This window comes from Pomacea canaliculata, linkage group LG12 (assembly GCF_003073045.1).
Source record: "Pomacea canaliculata isolate SZHN2017 linkage group LG12, ASM307304v1, whole genome shotgun sequence".
Classification (NCBI taxonomy): domain Eukaryota; kingdom Metazoa; phylum Mollusca; class Gastropoda; order Architaenioglossa; family Ampullariidae; genus Pomacea; species Pomacea canaliculata.
The window spans coordinates 18,101,760-18,122,526 of NC_037601.1; the positions used below are offsets into that span (position 1 = coordinate 18,101,760).

General features: G+C 41.5%; 1 protein-coding gene across 4 annotated transcripts in view; it reads left to right on the forward strand.

The window, feature by feature from the left end:
* LOC112577171 (probable G-protein coupled receptor CG31760) overlaps nt 1–20,767 on the forward strand; it is a 216,750-nt gene that overhangs the window by 188,709 nt on the left and 7,274 nt on the right. For all 4 annotated transcript variants that reach the window (XR_003102020.1, XM_025260167.1, XM_025260165.1 and 1 more), the window contains 8 exons: nt 561–755; nt 5,162–5,230; nt 8,453–8,562; nt 8,909–9,054; nt 14,663–14,731; nt 15,146–15,284; nt 19,797–19,908; nt 20,429–20,629. Coding sequence is in view for 3 of the 4 variants with exons in the window: in XM_025260167.1 (XP_025115952.1) it covers nt 561–755; nt 5,162–5,230; nt 8,453–8,562; nt 8,909–9,054; nt 14,663–14,731; nt 15,146–15,284; nt 19,797–19,908; nt 20,429–20,629 (1,041 nt within the window). In the remaining variant the exon portion in view is untranslated. The remainder of the gene's footprint in view (nt 1–560; nt 756–5,161; nt 5,231–8,452; nt 8,563–8,908; nt 9,055–14,662; nt 14,732–15,145; nt 15,285–19,796; nt 19,909–20,428; nt 20,630–20,767) is intronic.

Genomic DNA, 20,767 nt, shown 5'->3' on the forward strand with positions numbered 1-20,767 from the left:
AGATTATCTACTGGGAATACACCATATGCAGACATGGCTGTATAACTTGATATAATTGTCTTTAATTTCCTTCTGTGTCTTTATTTCTTCTCCAGATGTCTCTTAATAAATGTTTCAATTTTTGGGGTGGAAAGCTCTTCGAAGATCCAAACTTGCTTTTCAGTAATTCAGGTCTCCTTCACCTAAGCCAATAGTCTAAAGGTTGACAGTTATTCTCACACTTGTGGATAGGTCGTTACGACCTCCTTTAAAAGTCTAGTAGGAAAATCATTTATTTCTGGAGGCCTGTCAACCTCCATTTTTTAAATATTCAGTTACCACTAACAATTTACCTATAACGCGTAGGTGAAGAAAAAATATTTCAATCAAAGAGATTGGTGGTGAGTTGTGCCATTTTTTTATTTTGATACGGTTTCTTCAATGTTTGTAGCAAGTTTCTATTTTGGACGGCAGTCTGAAGTGTTCTATACACCAAGCTATATAGATGTTTCTGCTGTTGTGACTGTTTTTTATGTGCTGAAATTGTCAGCAAACGATTTCCCTCGCATGTGCTGTTGCAGCATCTGGATAACAATTACGACATGGCTTTCGAGTGCATGCCGTGCGCTCCGGGATGCGACACATGCACTGACCCCAGCCCGTGCGTTCTGACCTTAAACTGGCTTCAGCGCAGCATCCTCCTGGGCGTGTCAGGACTCATCATGTGCTTCATCCTCGTTCTCCTCTGGTTTACAATCCAGTACCGAGAGGTCAAGGTCAGTCATATTTTATTACATATTACCTCCATGTTGGCTCCATGTACCCTTCAAGAGGTGAGCCGCTTTTCCTTTCATACTTTGTATCCAAGAGGCAATGTTGGAAAACTTGAAAAATATATGATTGGAATGCATAAGCTTTTACTTAAAGGTCTAAATACATTGCATTTTTTGTTAGCTATTAAATAAAGCTCAGAGCAGGATAATGTTTTTTTCCGAAATCTGAGTGATAGACATCCCTTTTCTGTTCTTGAGATACAAATTGACAAACAATGCGGTGCACAGGTCGAAGTCAACAACACTGACATCACGACTGAACATGGATGCGTTTATGCTGTGAAGGTATCAGCCATTGGGAAAATTAGAGCCAAATGTTGATTAAGCCTGTCCGTGTACAAACATGACGTCACAAATTAGCACGGTGACGTTCATTGGCTAGTATCTCAAAAAGGGAATGAAAGGATTCATCCATATTGTGGGAATTAGTATCATTTAATGAACTTTACCCAGTCAGTATGAAAACATTGCACCCCACCAGACCTTTAAGCCACCCGTTCAGAAAAGTGTGCAACCTTCAAAGTGAATATATATTATCCCATCATCCTATGCTACGCAAAACAATTGCTCGTTAGTTTCAGTCGTTACTCTGTCTGCACGATACTGCTGCTTGCCGATACGCGGACTGAAGTACACTGCAAACGGCTGGCAACTTTTATTATATCAGCATCATTGCCTCATTTAAGGGTCGTCGCTTTTATGCTGGTGTTTATCTGTGATGTCCCCTCTGTCTCATTATACGTACTATAATCTTGCGAAATCACTTCATGTTCCATGCCATCATAATCACAGAAACAAGAGAGCGAAGCAGCAAATATCGTCTGATTTCGCAAAGACATACGTGTTCTGTGTTTCAAGCAGAGATGTTTCTTCAGATCAAATGAACAAAATCAATGGACAGTACAATTACCACAGCCATGTAGAGTCATAATCATCTTCCACGTCGACGATCAGACGAGACATTGTGCTTGGGGAGGAAATGAACCGAGCTCGCACCACGTTCCTGTGGACGAGTTGAGGATGTGGGGGAAGGGGTGGGAGAAGTGAGGGAGTGAGTGAAAAGCAGAGGGTCGCCCGGGGCAGCGGCCCGTCAGTTGCTGACCCACCCAGCCTCTCAAAATATTGTTAGCGATCGATCAAGTATTTACTTGTCAGCACGGACCATATCTTGTTAGCAGGGCATCGGCAAGATTGTTGTCGATCCGACTGCCTGGGAAGGAAATTTGGGCAAGAGGTCAGCAGCGATACGATGCTAGGCCTTGCAAAGATGACGAGTTCGAAGAAGGTGGAAAACAGCGAAAGGGAGGCGAAAAAACCCCAAACGAGATCAATATCTGTTAATGTAAAGGGTATTAGAGCCGTCAGAAACTATTAATAAGCTGCCATCATTTGAAGTGTCCGAAAAGGAGAGACCAGCTTACAACTGATGAAATCTTATTTATTTATTTTTCTCTCTCTTGTTCCTTCGAGCAACAGTTACATTTGTGAAGGAGGCAGTAAGTGCATGTGAAGCTTTTTACAGAATTTTTTGTTGTTGCTTAATTGAGGCTTTATGCGAATTTCTAGAGACGCTTAGGACAACAAATAAAATTATGGATGTAGTAAAGCCAGAGTTACTGCAGTTGAATATAGAGTATGACTTCATACCTACTTCAATTACCTACAAACTTGCCTTAGCAATAAAAAATGTTAAGGCATCGCTTCAAATAGGATGTTTATTTTTTAATAGAAGTACTATCTAAGCTTACAATGTAATACTATATATATATATCAGCATTTTTAATTGTGTAAAGAGGTTCCGCGAAGTCAAGTCTGGAATTTGCTTTTTTTCTTGTTTTGGTGTCCACCTAAAGGGTTGTTTCCAGACTTGTGGTGAAGAGTCAGGGAGTCAAGCGAGTACATTTCTTGGAAGTGTCTTCATTACAGCTGCTGCTGTCCATTGACTAGATGCTAGTGATGCTAGTGTAGTCTGCGTGAGTTCTTGTTTTAGTGCACTCCCCTTTGAAGCAGACGATTGCCGGTTTGAGGCCTATGAATGTAGAAACTTCCTCCTGTCACCCAGCACAACTGGTACCTGATTTTCAGGTAAAGTTAAGACTATGGGAAGGAGAGGGTTCGGGACGGGGGTTATCCTTCAACAGTTCCCACTTCAGACACGATGTACCACTTACGTTTCATGCTATGTGACCGTTTGTCGCTGCTTTTTATAGCTCTGGTATTACCATGACACATTTTCCATTAGGTTAAATCGCGCCTGTATGATGATGTCCCTCACAACCGGAAGTGCGTGGTAAAACCCTGCGTCGTGTCGTGAAACGCAAACCACACGCGCAGAAACGCATTGTCCACGCCGTATTGGCGGGACTGTCCGTCGAGGTAGTCACTACATCTTCACTAAGTCACCAATCAGCTATGCCCATCACTCACCCGCCTAAAGACCTGCTGCTTGAGCGACGATTGTTGATCCTGCGCAGCTGCCTCCGGTCTGTTCTGCACCTGCTGGTCTCTCTGTGACGCCGCAGGAAGTGAGAATTGCAGAGGTGGACGGCTTATCAGTCGGTCATTGGATAGACACGTCACTCTATTTTACACGGACAGTACGTTGTTATCGACCCTGACCTCACGCCCCTTATCATCAAGCCGAGGACCTTCTGGGTAGCAGCGAAGTGTTACCACTCTTCACCTTTCAAGTCATGTCTCAGTGGCCTTTTGTGGGCCATCCCGAAACCGGGTGTCCTCGTCCATGCTCTGTTTGTGGCTTATTTTAGAGAATGGCTGCTATGCTGTGCAAAGATCAGTCGCTGTGCGATATTTTACAATATCAAATGCTTTGACCACTACAAGAAGCTTCTAGCACTTTTCTATGTCCAAACATTTCTTAAGATGCTGCAAGTTTCTTCTCGGCTGTCTTACAACGTCCTCACGAAAGATAGCATGTTTCTTCGTGGAACTACGTCCTGGAGTGGCTGGGTCGTGTCTTTACTAAGGTTTGTTAACTACTTATATTCTTGAGAATATGTGATTGAACAGGAGACAAACATCTGGTAGAAGTGAGTGATGGTTTATCAGGAGATGAAAAGGAGGAGAGAACTGTGATCAGCTTCCATACGCCGTGAGCAGGTTGAACCACTAGACTCGGAGTTTCGTTGTCGTTGCCTGGAGTTCCCAGGTGGCGCACACTACGTTTTTCGCTGCTCATTGGTAACCTAGAGTTGCACAGTGACACACGCTGTCGTTGCCTAGAGTTCGATAGTAACGCACGCTGTGGCTTGCCTGGATAATCACAGTGCAGATTTTAGTTTTTCTTCTAAGGTTATCGCGATTCTATGATATCACCTTGGACAAATCTTGAAAAGTTGACAGTTTACTTCAAGGGGAACCGTAAAACTGAAACTTTCAAATCTTCTTTCCCATAAAACACGATTTATAATCACCTATGATTTCCGGTCACTTTTATCCCCTCTTAAATTCCAGAGCTATCTCACGACTTCACCCAAAGTTAAAATCTTCTGAGCGCTATAAAGCTTAATGGATTTCATAAAATTAAGCTTCAGACTGCCATAAATTCCATGGAGAGATGCAAGTGATTGGCCCTGTGATTTCCTTCATCTTAAATCAACTATCTGTGTGTGTGTGAGAGAGAGAGAGAGAGAATGATAAATACATAGTGTTTAAACTGTGAATGAATACGATACATGTAATATTATTTTAATTATTTTCTGTAGATATTGCCATATCTTACCAAATAAAATATTTCATTTTTTGTGACTGATTTTACTCTTGGTTTGACTTAAATAATTATGTTTAATTATTTAGTGGCAAACTGCGCATTCTTGTGAGATTGTAAGACATTATTTGACCTAGAGCAGTGTGTGTGTGTGTTTTGCTTAATTCTTTTGTTCATCTGGTCAAGATTTCGTCTCTTTCTCTCTTTCCTCTTTACTTTGCTGTCGTCACTTCTCCTCACTTATCAACTCTTCTTGACCCTTCTCTTGTCTGTCTTCCCAGTGTTTTCTTTTCTGGTCCACAGGGTGAAAGAAAACCAATCAATCACTTCCTTACAAAGAATTAATTGCATTAAATACCATTAAGTGCCTCAAGAAGAACAGAATGCAGTGCTCACAGACTTCCATTTCTCCATTCATTCCAACATTGGCATTTGCATGACGGGAAACGGAAATGCGTCACTAACGTTTCTTGTTCTTCTGCACCAAGGTTAAAATGCTATTCAATTAATCAGCCACTCATCAAGCGAAGAGGCCTTATAAATAACTTTTTACGAAAAAGACACAGTCTGAAATCTCTCAAGACGAAGACTTCTGATTGGACGTTCCTTGTCATTCTTGCAGGTCATGAAGGCGTCCAGTCCCGTTCTGATGCGCGTTGTTCTGCTCGGAGCCTTCTTTCTCTACTGCCCTGTAAGTATTCCTAGTATCCTTAGAATAATCCACACATTTTCATATATGAAAAACATTCTCATCATAGTGATACCTCCGGAATAACTCGTACAGGTACTCCTGTTTTGCTGGTATTCCTCATAGTAACTATTGCATCCCAAGACGCTATTTTGTCAAACGACTATCTCCAAAATAACTCCTGAAGCCTTAGAAATCGCTAGCTTGTCTTTTGTACTGGTATCTACAGAACAACTCCTAACAACCTCAAACATTACAAGTGCAAGTAAGCCGTCGGCCGATCGTAAGAGAAAAGTTATTTTCTCGCCTCAACTGGACCATCTCTCTTGTTCAGACGCCCGAAGGGGAAGAAAGGTCTGAGCATAAATCTTGACAACGGATGAAACCGTCTAGTGACATAAACTTTCCCTGCCCATCTGTTTCAAGAGATTACTGCGTATTCGCCGGCGAAACGCGAGATGTTTACTTCATGACACGCTGAAATAAGAAAGACAAAATTGGTTTCCAATTCCTCGTTACTACAAGCCGACCGAGATGATTGTATCGGACGCCTCCAAAACAGATGGGATATATAAGCTAAACTGAACTGTAGATTAATGCTTAGTGGAGCTGACTTTAAAATGAGACACTTTGAATGATGGTCACAAACATGAGCTACATATTTATGTTCCAATTGGTAAACGTGCCTAAAGGACAAGTGCAAATTGTTTAGAAAAACTTGTTGGATAAATAATAATATTTCAAACTCCTTCTAGACTACGTACAACTAAAAGTGGAAATCTAGCCGAAAAAGTTATTTAATTTCAATTTAGAATTTGCAGTTTGATGCATTTGAATTCTTCCAATGCTTTGGGGGAATTGTTTGTATTGTTTTGTCTCTAAACAGAAACTTGCGTATATCTACTACAAGTCTGAAATCGATCTCGGCTGACTAAGTTGCGGCCAGTTTTATCAGAGTTCTTTTATGTTTTTGCACTTGGTCACTAGCTCTAACACAGTGAACTTGATACCGGAGTTTTACAGTTGCTTTTAAGAGTGCCTTTGTTTCTACAATATTATGTGCTTGCTTACAGGTCCGAACTTTTCATGAAAAATCCGTATAGGACCTATTCAGTCACCAAAGTTAATCAACATAAAAGATTTCATTGTTCAGACAGAACTACGTCCAACTTTCTTAAAAGTTCTGTTTTGTTCAAAAGTATGAAGAAGTAATCACACATGGTCCTTGTGTCCCTCACGACACATCCCTTATACACTCAGATCTTTCCCTCGAATCTTTTTTCCATGAGCACCGACACGAAAGAGTGAAAGGTCCTTCTTGAGTTTTTATAGCTCAGTAATATACTCTTTTCAACGACCCATTTGATTGATTTTGTCGGATCGTTAACTGTTTCCAGACAGAACGTTAAAGGTTTATGCCGATCAAGTCTAGCTGGCAGAAGTGGGCAAGAGTAGGCTGTTCTTTTCTAGGTCATCGAAGGCAGCTTTTTTATGTTGTTGAAGCTTCCTGCGAGAGATAGCCGGAGATATTTACTTCTCCGCTCTAGATTTTCCTCAAAACATTTGAGACATGCGGTTACACGCATTGATTCGCTCCTGTGTGGGCCCCTTATTTGCTTTCCTTACTTTCCTTCTTTGTAACAGCTGCCAGACAGCGTGCTATGCTTACTTTTTCTTTTCTTCCTTCCTTTCTTACACCCACTTGCAAACATACTATGGTACATGCGTACATACATATATACATATATTTATTTATACAGAGAGAGGCCGATAGAGAGATCGGGGGCTGGCGTCGAACAGAAAACTAAATCTACATCATGGCCAAACAGGCGGGCCTGCAAACTAGATATCAAGCTGGATAAACTAGATACCAAGCAGAATATACATGCGCACATTCATATGCACACACGTCTATATACATACACACAGACATACGATACGCGCCTCTGATAATAGCAAGACATTTTTGAATAAGCAAAGTGTGCTCAGTAGAACAGAAAAGAAATACAGGGCATGTAACTTATTCGTTTCCTCTTTTACAATAAATTATATTCATGTGATGGGAAGAAAGGCAGCTAACAAGCTAAGGGGGTACCGCCGTTAAAGACGACTTGTGATGTCGCAGGATGTCGGGGCATTCCGGGTGGCTAAAAGAAAAAAGCAAGCAAGATGTGCGAGAATGAAAACAGGAAATGAACAGAACTTGTCCTGAGAGTCCTCCATCATGGACATAACTGTCACATCGTTTGCTTGGAGCAAACAGGAAGTGCAAATATTTCACCCAGTTGTTTTCGCGTTGATGTAAGTGCACTATATGACCCGAACATGCCAGCAAAACAGATGGCTGCGATTCATGTCGAGGCTGCAACCCACTTATAAGCCTGCCAAGCCGATCGTTTCTGTACTGTGTACCACAAAGCGTGTACCCATCATGAGTTCACAACAAATAAAAAATCATGTCACTTGTTCGACGGTATATAAAAGAGAGGAGATCAACTTGACTGTAAGAGCCTGCAGCTTGACCTGTAGTCCAGCGTGGAACGTATTTGTGAGCCATCTATGAAAATATTGAATGCAAGAAGACATACGTAGTGGAGATAATAACTCTAAAAGAAATCCAGATTATGAACATTTCAACTCTTTCAGGCTAGTCAGTTTTTCTCATTCCATTCAATTTTGGCATAAGTTCAGTTTGCTGCTAAATCAAGCATCAATGAAACTATTTCGCATCAGCTGATTAACATATATCATTTACTGTATATTATGAGTACAAGGAAGGCAGCCACTTCACCTCGGTAAGCAGAGTAGACGGATGAAATTCCCTTTTTTCACGGTGGAGAATGAGCCGAAGTCGTTCTTTGCAGTTTATGCTTAATGACTTTTATCTTGAGTAAACCAGTCTTACTTCTTTGTGTTACTGACCTGGAAGACGACATTCTTACAGTTTGACCTTGCTGTAGCCCTAAACCAGGGGTGGGCAATTAATTTTCCCAAGGGGCCGGATGAAAAACTGGAATGGTTCTAGAGGGCCGGATGAGAAACTGGGATGGTTCTAGAGGGCCGGACTAATATAGTTAACTCAGTTTTACCCAATACTGTATATATAGTATATTTACTGGTGGGCGGCCAGCGGGCGGGCCGGTCAGAGACAGGAGGCGGGCCGGATCCGGCCCGCGGGCCGGCGTTTGCCCAGGTCTGCCCTAAACCATCTGATTGTACCTGCAGCTCATCGTGGGATACTTTGAAGCCAGTGTGCTGACGTGCTGCGTGCAGTTCTGGATCAGAGAGATTGGGTTTTCTATCTCCTATGGGGCTCTTCTGCTGAAAACATGGAGGTTAGCCTGCTTTGTATTTATGTTCTTTGTTTTGTATAGATATATAATTTTGCTTTCATTTCTGTCCTTTTCTATGTCACCCTGTATCTCTTGTTTTCGAACGGGACATAACTTTTTCAATTACATTGTACTTATTTTGTGTCACAAAACAGTCAAAATAAGTACAAGGTAATTAAAGATAAGAGTTTTTCTATTTTTTATTATTGTGTTTTCCTCTTTCTCTGCTAACACGCTCCTAAAACACTCTCCATATGTCCAGATCAACAACTTATTTTTCCTATTTTTTTCCTTTTACTTATTTATGTGGTTGCAAAGTTTTCAAACATTTTCTGTTAATTTTGATCAGAATTTCAGTGGTGTTCCGAGTGCGGTCTGCGCAACGAATAAAGATTTCAGATGGTGATCTTATCAAACGTCTGCTGGTCATTGTCTTCGTCTTCTCAGTCTACCTCACCGCCAGGACGGTGGCTGGGACACCCCGTGTGGTTCAAGGTACCCTGATGTTGTCATCGTTGTAATTGATGCTGCTTCCTTACCCCACTGGTCTTTTCAGCTTCTTCCAGTTGCTTAAATCATCGAAACAGGGTTCAAGTCTTTATTGTACATATTTTGTTTGTTTTTTTAATTGTTCTTTCTCACTTCTTTCGTTGCTCCTGTTTCACGCTATGTCAGCATAGACTCATTTTCATCTACAAATTTACGTCAGTGATGAAAGTTTTAAGTTCGTTCATTTTTTTTTTTTTGTGTTGGTTTGTTGATTCGTTCGTCTGTTTGTTATTTTTTCGTTTGTTTTTGTTTTATTTTGTTTTGCTCGATCGTTCATTCATTCGTTTGTTATTTTTAAGTATTCTTCAATTGCTGTTATTAAAAATAAAACCATTATTGTCTCAATAACTCCTTAATCTTTTCACCGCCGTCACTAGCACCACCACCGTCACCACAACTACCACCTTATTTGTCTTCTTCTCTCTCTTCTGCCTTTTCGTGTGCTTAGCTTTCAACGAACGGCCATTCGGGTCAGTTCTTCAAATGCCACGAGCCGGGGAGATGTGACTGTATTGGCGGCACTCCTTCCCTGCAGTGTGATCTCCACTCTTGTCCTTCCTGTCCAGACCCTGTTCCTCCAGTCCTATGTACAGTGAGTGGGCGGTACCGGTTCTGGTTCTGATTTGTTTGTTTGCGGACAGTACCGCCTCTTCACCGACCACATCTTGAGAGTCCCTGCTATTCAGGACCCATGTTCAAGAGAACTCCACCACCTGGACAGTTTCCCGCGAGCTTGTTTCTATCCTTGTCTGAGTTGTGTGTTATGTTCCTGTTTTGTTTAGCCGCGCATGTAAGCTGTCACACAACAGCTCTAGCATGTGATATGATCTCGGGAAGTGTGATGACGAGAAGGAGGCGTGGTTTGCTCAGGTAAATATTAAAGTTAAATCATGAAATAAAGTTGTGGACATTTCTTAGGCGCATGAGATAAGAAATCAAATGTCGGTGTCCATTGCGAAACAGCAAAATCGACAACACTGTCATCTACAACAATAGCAAAAACAACATCTACAACACCAAGTACCATCAACAGTACTAGCAAAAGTAACAGCACAACGCTAATTAGAGACAACGTCAACAATACTACCAGAAAAACAACATCAGCAAGAGCAAGCATCAACACCAACGACATTAGCAAGAAGAAGGGTGTGTGATAAAGCAGTTCTGTGTGCGTCCTAGACTAATTCAGTCAGTCTTAATAACAAGGGACAGAAGTGTTGGCGGGGATTGTATGATTCATAACATCGTTCCGCCTATCGCGATTATGTTTTTACGCCAAACTTTTCTTCAACTGAGACAAAGAGCACAGGTTTCATGTCTGTTCAATATTCGGTGACAGGATGCATGTCAGAAAGAATCTGCTTTGTCAGCTTGTGAGCTTTTCATTTAGAAGGAAATTAGGGACTGCGGGTGAGGATGTGAGGGCAAAGAAAATGGGCAAATGCCACACGAGAACCGAACGAGAGTAAGCGAGAGATGATGGGTGGGGAGGGATGGTAACAAAATCTGAGCCATGCAAAGGACTGGAAAAGGGGAACAGGCGGATGTTTCGGACTTTCCTTCAGTTTTATGCTGGCGGAACATTCTTCACCCAGGAGACAGGACAAGGAGTTCAAAATAGCAGGAGAAAGTGGTAACTGTGATATAGCGGTTGCGTGCTATTTAGAAATTTAAAGTACGCAGTGGAAAAAATGAAACGCAACAAGACCTGTATTGCCTTTTTTTAAAAAAAAGTCTTCAATATTAGTATTAAGTTTAGGGGCAATATGAAGAGTTATTATGAGACCTCATTCTAGCTTCATTTATAAAAGTGTTTATAAGAGTTTAACTATGAAGGGAGCTGCGTATGACAGACAACGCATTGCACTCAAATCTGATTACATTTGTATGGCCGGCAGCGCAGAAGAAAAACATTCGCTTGTCAGACAGACAGTAAGTGGCAGTCTGGGTTCAAATCTTATCTCGTGGCACACGCACTTCTCGCTAGATGAGGCACATGTTCACAGAACTGGCACTTTTCTATCGAATAAACTAGCCAATCAATAATCAATAATCAGCGTGGCCTGCTCCCCTGGACATGCCCAGACATGTAGACAGTAGCGACAGTCTTGATGTCAAGGACCATGCCACAGCTTCCACTGTGCTGAGCAAGGACAGGACAGGTGTAGCTGATGGCGTGTTTGCGGCCTGGAGCTTATGCTCTAGCATATCGGGAGGTCAGTCTAAGTCATTACAAGACACAGACAAGCTGATTGCGTGCTAGTTCATCTTACCTCCCTGAACCAAATTTCTCTATCCCAAGCCTGGAGTTAACTAGTTAACGAGCAAATCCATATATACTTTTATTGGAGACTTACTTGCTTTGGAATATCTCTAGACTTCATCCGAAATGTCTTTGGTGCGCTGTTTAAACTGGTGCAGACTTTCTCAGGAGCTGCTAGAGGACAGAACTTGACAAGATTGAAAAGAACTCCTAGTTGTGTTTAATATCTTATTATGGACGAAGTGGTCAGACATGCGATCAAATACCTCGCGGACTGCGAGTGTTTGCTCAATTGATGACATCCGGCGAAAATAATGGTGGTGAGGAGGTAGATAAGTGACCTCCACTGCGCAGGTCATAATCTTAAAGTTTATAAACACGGCCACCAGACGTGTATGTGTGGGTGTTGGGAATTTTTCTTGGCTACGGGTTTGTGGTGTTTGTGTGGAGGCGAGAACCTGATCTTGTTAATGTGACTTACCTCGAGGTTTGAAATGGTTCTTTCTTTTGCTGTTCGATAGCGCAGAGTGCATCAGATGGAAATCAGGGGAAAGGGGAGGAGTGGGAGGGATTTATGGCACACTTAACACTCCCTCGTATCCATGAGTCTGTATGTTACCGATAGTGGCTATTAATTTAATGATTACAAGATCTCCAGCATTATTTCTATGTGTCACCCACATCTTACTTCCGTACATGGAGATCTACTCCATCAGATGGAATCAGGGATTTATTACTTCACATATTTTGATAAAGGTTAACCAAAATCTTGTATCTCTAACCTTAGACCTTTTAGCCACTGCTCTCTCTAACACACACTCTCTGTCTCACTATCTCTTTTCTTTCCCTCCCTGGCGTTACGCCAAGAGCTGTACATCCTCAGACGATACTATATCCTTCTCTAAACTTTGCGGAGAACTTTCTTCGTCCAGTATTTTGAAGTCATTTCACAAAAAAGCCACATGCCAGCCTACCTTTATTTGATTCCGAATACTAAGATTGCATGCAGTTACCGAACTGTCAGACGATACTCCTGAAGACCGGATGCAGTTGCCCTCAGAGTTCTTCGTCAGAGAGATGCTTCACAGACCCGGCCGACTGCTCCGGACAGTCCGACTGACGAGAGATACGAAAGAAGCTCGATGCAGTGCAGACCACAGCAGCTCGGTCGGTCTGAGACTCCCTGATTTCCGCAGACCTTTTCCATGTCGAGAAAATAAAACTGTTTCTGTCAATCCACATGGAATTGCAGTTTTTTTTCTTGCTCGTAGGTAACTGCACTGTCCAACAACGGACGTATCTGACTGCTTCCGGGTATTTTCTGTTACAGAATTCTTCATCATCTGTTATTATTTTATGTGCCTTTTGTTATCGAGTTACTGAATCATTGAACAGAGCACAGACTGGCGTAACTATATAGTTGTAATTGTGGTGAGCAACATTAGTAGAAGTTGAAAATGGTCTTTTCACCAGCATCTATTCTGTATAACAATTGGAATAAACTGCATCATCTCATATCGTCTAACTTTTTTCCTTCTCTCTATTATTTTCTTTCATTTCAAATCATGCTTTGCTGTTCACGTACCTGTGTGTGTGTGTGTGCAATATAACTCCAACAAATAGACTAATTCGTTGTGTGCCCAATAGTCTGTCTGTCTGGCAGATCGTCTCATGATCGATGTGTACTTTTGAAGACCATCGGTGCGACTACTTCTTACATGCGACACGTTTACTTCACAATTCCCTTCTAATGTGCTTTCTTCCCTGTCCTCACAATACTCACAACCTGAGTTTCCCTGTCTGCCGCATTCTACGCCTGCTTCCTGTTTTGCTTTTGTTGTTTTGTTTTTATTTGTCGTCACAGAATGAGAGGAACATGACTAGACTTTAGCTTCACTCTGTCACTGCCTAATGTGATAACACAGTTTCTCAGAGCGAGCCTTTTAGCGCGCACTAGTGAGTCCAAGACCAAGTTCCCTGCCTCGGCTTTAGGCTGGAAAAAAAAAACAAAAAACAAAAACAAAAACAAGAATTCTTTTAGAAAAAGTGCCGCAGGAGTTGTTGCCTTTTGTCGCAAATTATCTCTTTCCACTCGTATGAACAGCGTGGCGATCCGTGGTCTTATCTGTTTCGTCAGCTCCGTGGACATAGGAGTGGTAATAGACTTTATCAAGCACTCCCCTTTTCCTGAGGTCGGTAGTTCTTTTTTCGTAGACACGTGTGCATGAGGCATGCATGCGAGTGTTGTAGCGCTGATGTCACGCTTCTGTTTACTCACACGTGCACACACAGGAGGGTCGCACAGCGCGACACACCCACACAGCCCTCTCATAAACAGACACACGTTACAGCCACTCGTTACAGCACTATTTCACTTACTTCGACTATACTATTCTATCCTATACTATTCTAGCAAAATATCAAAAGAGTTGTGTAAGTAAAAAATGCAGAAGCTCTCCTAGCAACATTCCCTCGGTCCTAGGTTTCACAAGACGACCGCAGCAAGATAAAGGATTTTACTATCCGCTGCGCAGAAGAGAAATCAGTAGTCCTGACGATAGGTTACCGGTCGCTGATGGAAGAACATATGTCTTTCGGACAGTTCTGTCTAGCCGATGCTTTCTACAATTTCCTGTCCATTTTTTTAAGTAAAATTATCGAAGAGGAGCGGAAGACTTCCATAAAAGTGTCTTGTTTCTAAGCATTGTCTAAAAATAGAATGTTTCTAAAAATAGCAGCATGACTTGCTTCCAGTGTAGCTGCTGTCATTAGGATCCGGAAATCTTATTACGAAAATAGCTCTCTCAAAATGTATTTCTTTAAACAACAGGGATTCGAGACACCGAGAGGAAGATTCACTTGAAGCCGTAAGTCTAATAACAAGAGGAAAACACTGTTATTTACAGACCTCTTTGTTAGCGCGTGCAGTGGACTTCGGAACTGGCCTTTGTTGATTCAAAAATCACTAAAGTCTGCTTCTGTCCATCCATTTATGACTGAGTGAAGCAAAGGGTTACGTTTTAACATGTACTCTCTTGACACGACTAGCCACTTACTTAATGCCAGATATTAGGATATAGAACTTTAAATAGAAATAGATCAATATCCACATTCATTGTTAGAAACATATTTCTCTCTGTGACTTATTTCTCTCTGTCAATTTGTTTAAAATTATTGTTGTCTTTTCCGTCCTGATCTTGAATGCTCAACGACGAAATAACCAATTGTACCATATGTTCACCAGTAAAGTTACAGTTTGTGTGTATGTGTGTGTGTGTTCTGTGTCTTCAGGCAAAGATGTTAGCGGCTTGAAAGCTTACATATGTTCTTCCGACTGGTGGGACCATTCAGCAGCTATAGGTAAGTCTTTTCAAACCGATTTAAGCTTTAAAGGAAGGATAGCTCACATCTTTTTTAACAGTCAGCCAAGTTGATTATGGATCTATAGGTTAATTAAATTAGTAATTAATACTCACATGTATTTTTAATGCTTTTAGAGGTCTACATACAAACATTTGTAATGAACTCGGAGTTCAGTACAAAATAATTATGAGCGAAGAACCACCTCGTGGAAGAACCACCAGCATACGATGTCACAAATATCCTTTGATGCACCTTGTTCTCTTTTTCCGGCTCTCCTATTGCCTCTAGACTTGACAGCGTTCACATGTCGTTGAGCATTCTCCATTTCTTTGATTGGGGTGGCTATTTTGTGCACGACTGTGCTTGTAATTGTGAAATGACTACAAAGCGGACTCTGGACTTGCTGTGCAGCGGAACTGCTCTTCCTGCTGTGGGGAGTGCGGCTATGCATCGTGGTGCGCAAAGCGCCATCAGAGTTCAACGAAAGCCGCTTCATCAGCTGGGCTATCTACAACGAGTTTCTTCTCTCTCTCTTCCTTAATGTGTCCATGTAAGTTTATTCTCTCAATATCTATCCTAATAGGCCCATTTGTTGTTTTTCTATCCGCCCTTCCTCTTTTGCTGCATCTTCAACAATTATTCTATCTCTTCCTCTCTGTTTCTCTCTCTCCTGTTTATCGTATGATTATCAAATTTGTCATATCTATCTCCCTCTCTGTCTCTCTCTATATATAGACTTTTTTCTTTGTCGTGTAGAATTAATACCTACGTTGCACTTCTTGATCATCGATAAATTTGATAAATTTGTGATTTTTTTTCAATATGTCATAAGACAATAAGTACTGCATTGATCATCTGGATGATCGTTCATAGTTTATTTTCTCCCTATTTGTAAACAATGTCGTTTGTCCAAAAAAGAATTCTTCTGCTGTCATTATGATACTAAGTCATCGTTTGTGACATCCGTATAGTAATAACTTTGTCTTGTTACCCCTCTATCAACATTAGCTTTCATATTTGTGAAAAATTATCCACTGAATTTATTTGTAGAAACACTTCCAATAAATATACTATAATGAACTAATGCAGTTTATAATTTTCACACAGTACTCCGTTAATATTTGGATATTGCATCAAAAAGCCATTGTATGTCAGGTCTAAGAACCTCGTGAGTCATACCTGGAAACAGGTGCACATCATTAGACTCTGTCTGAATGACTGATTGCAAATCATGAACTAAGTGTTATATTAGTGTTTTAGCTAACTGCTCGCAATAGCCACCTAACTAGCATCTAGTAACATGCTGCGCACCTGGCCACGTACTGACAGGTATAATTTCACGCTTACTTTTTAATAAACAAAAAAGCGATAATAAGAGTGTTGCACAGGAATATTTTCTGTCTGTTTCCTGCTTTGATAAAAGTGTGTGTCTAATTTGCGATTTCTTGAACACCAGTCATCAACACACACCATCGTTTTGCACTAAGTGCATCCACACAACTGTCCTCTCGATGTCATCATTTCAATCATAGTGGTTGATGTTTCTCTCTTGAAAACCAATCATAAGTGTTTCTCCGTTATCTGTGCTTGGTGTCAGAAATGAGTTAATGGATGTGGGCGCTTTTCCTCGAGCCACTTCTTGGGCTCTTTCTATGCCTCTTTTCGATTGTTCCATACATTTTCTCCCATCTCACTTGTGTAATAAACAAGAGCACAAGAGGAAATGAAGACAGTAAGGTACGTTGATAAGCAGATTTCTAAATTGATCGCCTAAATTACATCATACAGATTGTAAACTTTTTCTTCTTCTTTTCTTCAAAAGAAAGCTGCATCCCAGATGTTGGTCTCAAAACTATAGCGAAATGAAACAAACTAAGGAAATGTACAGTAGTTTGTAGTTTGTGAAAAAAATCTCTCCGCCAGCTGGATACCTTGCTTTCAAAGACTTGATAAAGACATTATGACTTGTGTCATTAATTAATCGTGGTTGTAGCAGTGTGTTTCAAAAGTCAGCAATAATATTAAGTGGATTTCATGCTGTCGGCTTTATGTAGAGCAGAACATAGGATTCACACCGATAGAGGCGTTCTGGTGATAAGAATTTGACTGTCCTTTTCCTCATCTTTGTCATCTGCCCTCCCATTAGCACACAAACATGTCATCAAATTAGCGTCATCTCTAGTTGTGTTGTACTAGAATCATTTTATATACTGCGAGCGCGTGTATACATAAATAATCGCTGGCTTACCTGAAAGTAGTCATTGTCTTTATTGTGTGTTTCATGATAAACAAAAGTATCTTCAAAAAGTTTAAAAAATACCGTTTTCCTTCCAGCAGTATTTCTGGATCTTTTCTTTCCTCATTTTCTGCCATCTTCTATTCCGCCACTCCCCCATCACACGTTTCCTCGCAGTGCTTGGGAGGATCACCACCTAAAGCCGCCTAATCTAGTTAAAATTAGCTATTCTTCCTCTTCCAGAGAGCTCTTCAGTTTCCTGAAACAGCAAAAGACCCACTAGCCACAGGGCTACCGGCGTGAACAATTACAATGCCTTATTTAGGTTTCGCGACAAGATTAGATTAAAAAAATGTAAATACTCGAACAAGCACAAGTGCACTCACCCATTTGTCCTAGCAGACGTCAGAAGACACGGGGTGGAGGGGAGTAAGATTGCTTGCCGATGACTGGCTGACTGGATGGACGGACGAACGGAAGGACGGACGGATGGACACACAGCAGGCAGAAAAATACATGTTAGACCCTGGTCTTCAGGACAGAGCTGATACTGCCCAGCGTTAGCCTTCCTGTTCATCAACACCAGCACTGTTGCAGTTACCTGTTCGTGACACCCCGCTTTGACAAGCATACGAGGAACAGGAAAACAAACAAATAACATATGAACTATCAAAGAATAAACAACAGTACTAACGAAGAATAAAATCAAATATGTTAGGAGTAATGTTTGCGGAAGAGGTGCGTTTTCAGTGCACGTTTAAAGGATTCAATAGTGGGTCCGATTATTTTGTTGTTCTGGTGTCAGGAAGACTTACAAGATGATCATCAGACGAGGAGTTGAGTTGTTTAGCTGGGATGTAAGGGAAGAGCAGTTCTGAGAAATAATCAGGGTAGGTGCCAGCAAAGACATTAAAACACAGCACGGACAGTTTGTACTGGATGCCAGAACGGGTTGGAAGCCAGTGTAGAAAACGAAGGAGAGGGGTGGTGTGATCCCGGTACCTCCAAGCACCAGACGTGCAGCAGAAATCTGTAGTTTCTGGAGTTTGTCAAGAGGGTATGCAGGAAAGCCTGCAAGCAAGGAGTTGCAATAGTCAAGTCTGGATAAAACAAACACACAGACAAGAGTGTTGGTAGCGCGCCTAGACAGAATGTGACGGATGGCAATAATAGGCAGACTGACAGCTGGGACTTGTTTGTCATAAAGGACAGACTGACAGCTGGGACTTGTTTGTCATAAAGGACAGACTGACAGCTGGGACTTGTTTGTCATAAAGGACAGACTGACAGCTGGGACTTGTTTGTCATAAAGGACAGACTGACAGCTGGGACCTGTTTGTCATAAAAGACAGACTAACAGACAGGTGGGACTTCTTTAGCAAGAGTCATGTCTGCAATGACAATGAATCCTAGGTTCCTGACGGAGGACGTTGGTTTCGCCCACCTTGATGTGATTTGGTGGACAAACGAGTGAAGATGGATTTTTGTTTTCTTCTCGAACATAGGAGGGCTTTCGTTTTATCATCGTTTATTACCATCCAGTCTTTGACATCGTTGGTACAGGCTTCTTTTGAGATTCACTACCGTGTGCTTTCGCCTCTTTCTCTAAAGAGTATGATAGTTCAAGAGTTGAGTGTCCCCAGTACAGTGAGGATCGCCTGGATTCAGATCCGGTCTCCGGCACTCTTCTTTCCCTGAAACAGTCTTAGTTGCTGAAGTGGCGTGAAACACTAATACTAACTTACACCCCACCATCCTTCTCCACCTCCTCCTGTCTAAGTCGGTGCTCTCTTCGTTCTCCACAACTTTATTAGTGTGACACCACGTCTGCTGCCTCTTTTAATTGCTCTCAGTCTGTGCGTAGAGTGTGTTCGTGCGCGCGCATGAATATCTCTCCATCACTAGGATGCTTTTTGCGTTCTCCCGTGACTTTTAGCGAGAAATGGTTGATGTGAATTAGAAGGCATTTATTTCCTTTCTTTGCAAAGTCAAATTGATAGAATTAGATTTGATAGATTTAAACCAGATGGTCTCAGAGAGCCTTTTCCAGAACATTTCCGGAGAAGCAGAAATGGAAGAAAAAAGTTTAATGCAGTTTTGAAAGCTGCCGAAGTACACTGAAGCCAAGCAGCCATTGTGGCTTTTACTGCGCTGAAAGCAAATGGAAAATATCTCTGAGACCTTGACACGAAGTGAAGTCAACAGATGGCGTGCTGTGCGTACGTGCGCCCGCAAATATATCATTCCTCTGTCTGTGCTTCCTTCATCAGGTCAGGATTCACCCCAAGTAATGGTCTACAGTCTACACTTCTCTTGTTGGAGCGTGGTCGCTGATAATAAGGACAAAAAGGCTGAAAGAGATGTTACTGGAGAGAGCGACTGCATCACTCTTTAGACAGCAAAATATATCACAACTATCGCGTAGTGTTATCTTCAGTATTTCTTGGACTTGATATAATCTTCTAATCTTTAAACAATTCACTGTATAATCTTTGGTGATTACAACATACCTCATGGTTACAAAACATTTCATTAATCTGTTTCTTCGTGGTTACAATATATTTGGCGATTCTTTTTCTCAGCGGTTTAATAATAATGGAAATTTTCTGGCGCATGTTCCTACCTAATAGAAGGTTCAGTGCACTTTACAAAAGAAAGATAAAGACAGACAAAAAATTATTGTTTACACTTCATACGGATTTCACGTTGTTCCTTTCCTTCTTGTCATTATGTATTATGTTTCGGTTTAACCCATTGGTTAAAAGTTATTGACAAGACGGTAACAGCAGTCAACGTTTGTAAAAATCATAATGGTTTCCTTTATAGGATATTTTTGCGGGATCCGTTTCCAACCAACCCGGATCTGCTGTACCTCGTGCTGTTTGTGCACACACAGCTGACAACCACTGTTACCCTTGCTTTTCTCTTCGGCACAAAGGTAAGTAAACTATTTTTCCTCGGGGTCAAGGACTATCAAGGATATGCCGATCCAGCACAATCACAATACGTCCTTGCACTTTTATTTTCAGCTTATTTGTTTGAAGCTGAGGATTTTGTTTGTTGTGTCGTGGTGTATTCTCTCTCCCTGCTGCGTGTGTTTTCAGGAAAGGCTTTTTTTTTCAATATTAGAACCCACCTTTGTATAAATCTGTTCAGTTTTTATTTTCTTTGTGAAATGGTATATTTTTTAATCTGGCAAATAAGCATGCCCAGCATAACAAGATTTTTGCTCACTGCCATGCCATACAGTGAGCGTGCAGGCACACTATGGCTACTGAGAACTTCTAGCAACTTCATTAAGTAAGAAATTATGACTATAACTAGTATTGTTAGTAATACATGTATACTGTTTTATGGCATTCTTTTTAGTAAGATTTTTTAAAGCGGCTTAGTTTTGTGACCCGTAATAGAGAAAGTTGTTGCAAAGTGGAGATTCAAGTTTTGTCTGTTGTGGTCAGGCATACCTGGTTTACAAGTACCGGGGAAAGGAGCACACCAAGGGTGGCGGTGGCGGCACGACCATGCTGAGCCGCGGCTCCAAGTACACAATGGGCAACAAACCGCAGTCGACTGTCTCCAACGCCATCTCCACAAACGGCAGCTACGGCGAGAAAGGCGAGGAGGAGGAGTGTGAGAGCTTCCTAGAGAAAGACATTCAGGTACACTACCTCTTATCTCTAGAGTAAGGTACGGGTAAATATCGTCCCAGGCCTATTGAAGTCGTTGAGGAGGGAGGTGTTAGTGACCTAACTTTTCTCGTGGCCAGTTATACTTGAGGTCGGTGCAATCCCTTCTCC